The sequence below is a fragment of the Drosophila elegans genome, unplaced genomic scaffold (genome assembly GCF_018152505.1).
Source record: "Drosophila elegans isolate 14027-0461.03 unplaced genomic scaffold, ASM1815250v1 contig_208, whole genome shotgun sequence".
Lineage (NCBI taxonomy): Eukaryota > Metazoa > Arthropoda > Insecta > Diptera > Drosophilidae > Drosophila > Drosophila elegans.
The window spans coordinates 5995087-6001086 of NW_024545578.1; the positions used below are offsets into that span (position 1 = coordinate 5995087).

General features: G+C 38.2%; 1 protein-coding gene across 1 annotated transcript; it reads right to left on the reverse strand.

Moving 5' to 3' along the window:
• Positions 1 to 3291: 3291 nt before the first annotated feature.
• On the reverse strand, positions 3292 to 4117 carry LOC108145757 (ubiquitin-conjugating enzyme E2-18 kDa). The gene has a single exon (XM_017271324.2). It carries the CDS (start codon positions 4007 to 4009, stop codon positions 3467 to 3469), a length of 543 nt encoding a protein of 180 aa, XP_017126813.1. The 5' UTR covers positions 4010 to 4117; the 3' UTR covers positions 3292 to 3466.
• Between the last annotated feature and the right edge of the window lie 1883 nt (positions 4118 to 6000).

Here is a 6000-nt window from a genome sequence, read left to right on the forward strand (position 1 = left end):
CTTTTGGCTCAGCAGCCAACCGAGTTCATTTATGAATTAACAATGCCTCATATCTCAATCTGACTTTGTTTGTCTATCCTGTGTGAGGTCCTGTATAAATTATTCAATTTATAAGCTGCATATTTTATGGGTCGCAGGTCGTAAATTGTTATAGCCCCGCCCACCCGCCGTCTTTCGTAATGAATGCAAAATCGATCGACAATTTATGCTGCTTTATTACATTTGGCTTAAATCCATTTTTGTTGCATTTAAAATGCCACAAATTGTACAAAGTAAATTAAACAAATTTACTTTAATTTATATGATGTGATTGCGTTTTAACAATTCCTCAAGTTAAAACAAATACTGAAAAATTTCAAGTTTAGAAATGTTTTACCTTTCTTTGAATTAAAAATTATAAATTAATGAGCCAAATATAATTGATATTTATGGTAACAAAAAGTTAATTTAACATTGTACAAGTAACTTTCCTTTTCAAAACCCAAAATGTGGAACCCAATTTCGAAGTCGCAAACAGAACAGTAATTAAGTGGCGACCGAATTATGTAAAACAAAAGAAAAACTCTGCAGAGGTTACCACGGTTATATAATTCGTCCTTCCTACCACCCCCTTCCCCTTCTTCGTCCTTTCAGCTGTCTGTAGCTAATCAAAAACTGCGATTCATTGCCGCAAAGCACGATGAAGTGGACGGGGGAGGAGAAAGTGAAAAAGGAGATGGAGCCGGAGACGGAGACGGAGAAAAAGAAATAAAGCAAACAGCAAACGACTTCTGCCAGTGACAGACTCCAGAGGGCGCCACTCGGGGCGGTGGGCGTGGCTGAGTCCGAGAAGTTTCAGCTTCAGCATCGCTCAAGTGTACCGAAAAAAAATATAAAGTATACTTTCAATCCAAGTTAGTTGGTTATAACGTTTAAATTTTTTCCTAATTTATTTGTATTAATCCTTTTTTATTAATAAAACAAAACACACTCAAATCAACGGTAAAAATAAGATAACATTCGATTTCGTCTTAACTAAAATTATATATCTATATATTTTAACAAAAATTCGTATAACTTTTATTTCAGCTATTCCCATTTTAACTGAATTTGTAAATACTTTTTAAGCATGCAAACTTTTAAATGGCACAAATTTTATTAAAAGTGTTTAATTTAAGCATATTCCTCAAAATATGTGATATATATTACTAAGAGTGAAATACTAATTAAGGGTAAGATTAATTATTTTGAAGACGGTAATTAACTATGTATTTTTTTAGAATTCGTCATAATTTTCCAAGTGTACTATCGCGGATACTTGATGGCCCGGCTGAAGGACGAGGCCAGAAATGGGTGTCAATGACTGGCCTGCCAGTCGGAAGGTGATAATAATCAGTTGGCAGTTTTAACAAGACACACGCCCACGCAAACATGCTCGTACATAGAAAAACTGTTGACGCTGCCGCCATGGTAATCCATCTTCACAATGGTTGCTCCGGACACCAGTTATCTGGGCATCCCCCCTCCCCCCTCTCCACATACCACACTCTATCTGGTTGGGCAGTAAATCCAGCAGTAAAGAAACTAGATACAAATATCTTTAGCCCGGCCTTTGGCCTTTGCTGTAATTATAGTGGCAGCTTATTCCCATCACCCATCACCCGGCCACCCATATTCCAGATGCCCAGCCCCAGATCCCAGTTCCCAGATCCCAGAATCCAGCACCCAACTCCCACTCCTGCCATTGACAAGTCCAAGTTTGGATGCAGATAGAGGGCGAGTGAGCATATCAAGTGAACTGCCCAAAACACACAGGCACATTAAACGCACACACATAAGATCTTACACAGTAAGAATATAAATGTTTTTTGGCTTAAAAAACATAATAAATAATACTTTTAGGAAAAAATAAAATTTTAAATATTATACAAAATAAAAAAATACGTTAGCAGACCAAAAATAAATCGTTTTATAACTTAAAATTGTAAGTATTCATAAATGAAATTCATAAATACATAATTATTTTGGTATGACTTTTTTCCCAAGCCAGCAAAATAAAAACCATAAAATTTTCAAGATTTGTTTTTGCCTCCCAAGTTTTGGAAACTTTATTCAAATCTATTAAATCTCAATATTAACCATTTACTACAAGTGTGTTGGCTTTAAATGTAAATCACTTCTGTTTATTTCACTCAGTAATTTATAACTTAAATATTAAATATTTCAATACAAAAACTCTTAATCTTCGGATGATTTATTTGTCTTTATTATTTCTGCTGTCCAAATGCTAACATCCTGTTAGCTTATAATTGCACTTATGTATGTATTTTATTCAGAAATGTAATGTTTAAAAATTCAATAACAAAATTTAATATACTTATGTTCGCAAAAATATATGTTTTGTATACTCAAGATAATTTTTTTCAGTGCCAGAAGTGTGAAGGATGGGGAAGGGGAAGCGCCGTAAAGCAAGTCACATGTGTCCCCGATGTTCGTAAAGTTGATTCATTCATTGCTGAAATTTATATGGCCCCGGACACAGCACGGATTTCAGCGGTTCAGCAGCAGGACTTTGACGCTGATGCGGAACCAAATGCGAATACGAATGCGAATGCGAATAGGAATAGGACAATGATGATGGTAGCGGATGATGCAGAGGAGTGTGACGCGGATGCGGATCTGGATGCGGATGAGGACGATGATATGCCGCTGACAATGGCAATGACACTGGCAGCTAATGCCGCCCGCTCGCTGGGCGACTCCGCGTGGGGCATCCTCATCTCCATCCTTATTCGTATCCTTGTTTGCCACCAAGGCGGATGATTTATCTCGCAACTGGCTGGAGCACAAGTGTCCTCACTGTACGCTTCCAATTAGATGGTCATATACTGCGACCAGGCCTCAAAAGGGGGCGCGTTTTGCGGGGCAAAACAAAAGCTACGCCAGCAATTTAAGACGGCTCGCAGTGGGGGACTCAATCGAGAAAGTCCCTCAACTCAATTTCGAGCAATTGGTGGCGGATATACTATATCGATAAATGGGTGTTGATTGGGGCCATATACAAGAAGCAAATGCGATTTTAATAGAGTTCGGAATGGTGGAATAAAAGGCGCAAGGCTACTATATTCAATACGATCATAACAAAGTTTTGTACTTAAAGTTTGCGAATAAAATAAATTATAATGGAACTTTATAATCTGGAGAAATCTTTGCTTAGAGTTTTATAAACGCAACAAATATTCTACAAGTTTTTATAAATTGTATACCTATAAATATACTTATACTTAACACTTGGCCAAAATAAAGTACTTATTATATTATTTAATAAAGATCTTGCAAGGTATGTATTTGTTTCACTTTATAATAAATGTTTGTATTTTCATCTAGGGGCTATAAAAAAATTTGTTTTACTCAATCAATTTACAACACTTAAGACTTCAGGGCTTTAAAGTTGCTGTATACAGCATTATGCACAACTTAATCCTTTCTAATCCTTCGACATCATTTTTTTGCGCTTGCGTGCGAACTTAGCCAGTTCATCTTCGGTGGGTCGGGGTTCACTGTACTTCTCCACCCAGGCATTGGCCATTTTGAAGAACCGCACCGGATCATTGCGATACTCACCGGCCATTTCCACGTGCCAGGCGTTGTCCGGCTGGGGATCGTTGATGGTGGCCAGCAGGACCTGCAGGACCTGATCGATTCGCGTGGTGGGTATCCAGTGCTCGATCTCCAGGATGGGCACACATATCTGACCTCGCTCGTTCACATTCAGATGATACATCCGTGTGTTTATGTGGATGCGAGGCGGCTTAAATGGATAGTCCAGCGGAAAGTCAATCTCCATCTTGTAGGCACCCTTGTCGTAGGGCGGAGTTACGGGCATCAGCAAGCCAGTCCACCTGTATATGTTGTTCGGCTCCACCATCAGATTGCGGAACTGCAGGTTCTGCTTGTCCTCCAGCATCAGGGCCAACTCGCGGTTCATCCGTTTGGGCCCGTCCATAAGGAGCTCCTCTTTTTTGGCCATGGCTTCCTGTTTTTGTTTTTGCCCCTTGTGTGATTAGGTGTTTGCGTGTGTTACAGGATGCAAGTGTGCGTGTTACCCGCTGGATTTTGTTAACGTTTTTGGCCCCGTCTACTGAAATCCGGAAATAAAACACTCGGAAAAATTCAACGACTTTTCAGATCGTTTTACATTTTTTTTTTTATGACACACATTTTATTAAATTCCTAATTAATCTGTTTTATTTTAGTTTTCTTCATTCATTTACTAGTTTTCACTGGGTGCTAAAATATTTACTTGCTTGTTTATTAATTCTTTAAAAAAATATTCTTAATGCTACATTTATTGCGGAAAACATGTGTTTAAAAACATAATTGAAAATTGATTTAGTGTGGTTTTAAAAGTTTCATTTAATATATTTTTTATTTGAAATATAAGTTTCTCGTGATAAATAAAAATAAAAATGAGTCTATTTTTTTTAATATATATTTAAAATTTATTATTTTTATTTTTATAGGTTTCAGAAGTTTTAGCTACAAAACTACATATTAATGCTCTTCAGACGACAGTGCTTAATTCATGTATAGAATCCGCCATGCTCTCTTCGAGTGAATGTGAATGAAAGTGCTATGGAGCAAGAGCAATGTAGCCAGAAGGGCGCTAGTTGAGTTCCAATGCATAGGAAAAATCCTTTCACATTGACATTAATCCCCGAAATAGCTGGCGAGAGTCCGGCTGACGTCGACAGGCTCTGACAGCAGCACATTAGGATCAAACGTGGTCGGTCGGAAGATGGAGTTGAGGCTATATGGTCGGAGAAGCTATGGACTGGAGCCTGGTGCCTGGAGCGATGTGGCATACACAATTCCCCGCCCTCGGAATGAAAAGCCGTTTTATGTGCTTAGCCGCGTTGGAGTTGCAAAAATCGTTGCCTTTATCATTCCAGAATGCAGGGTTTTTTTCCTTTCGTCAAATTTATAGAGCAGATTTCATAGCTTCAAGCGACTGGTGAGTGGCATGTCTGGTCGAACAGAATGATCCTGACTGCCGGATGATGAGATTGCCATTGACATTTTAGTTTTCAATTAGTTGGACGAAACAGGACTGCTGCCAGGGATTTATTCCCCCGGGGGAATAGTGGGTGAAGGGGGGGAGCCACTCATAAATATGTAAAAATCAGCCAGCAAAAGGGAAGCAAAGGAAGAAGCCGGAATATTTACCTTTTGCCTGGCAGATAACAAAAACATAAAAATTAAATATCAAAATGTATGCGACAACGGCGCAGTGCGTGTGTGTAATTATTTATAAGCAGAGATGTCATCATCATGTAAATGAAACCAGAGCGCCAAAGGACACTCCAAGGCCCCCGAACCGTAAGGACCTCCATGGCAACGGGAATGCCAGCTAAGCATAATTATTTCATCACCCCCCTCTTTGAGGTTTCGTGTGTGTGAGTGGGTGTATCTGCTTGTTGTGTGTGAGCACAGGAGAGAGTGATTGATAGCTGGCGCTTCCTTGGTCATGTCCTTTGCCGTTTGGCTGGCTACCAGCTTCAAAGCCAGAGCGCCACTGAGGTTCCTGCCAGCGATAGCTTTGAAGTGCTTCCTTGATTTATTTGTTTCGCATTTAATTAAGATTTGTTTAATTCCTGTTTGATAGCACTGTTTGATTCTAAAGCTCTTTCTAAGCATATCACATTTAAAAGCTAATAAAAGTATTGCTATAAACAGAAGCAAGTCTTTGAGTAACTAAAGAATGTATAAACTGTGATTCAAATGCTGATTCTATTTCTTTGAATAAGACAATCTTAATTTATTGATGTAAATATTCAACACTTGGACATTTAGTAATTTAAAAGTTGTAGACTATAAAGATTTGTTTGTATTTTTAATTTATTAATGCGTGTATGATTGTCTTAATTGATTATCAAGCTGTTTTATAAATAGTTTTTGAGCACAATAGTTGGCATATTATTTTGTTTAATTTCCTTTTGGTTAAGTTTATGTGACCAAAAT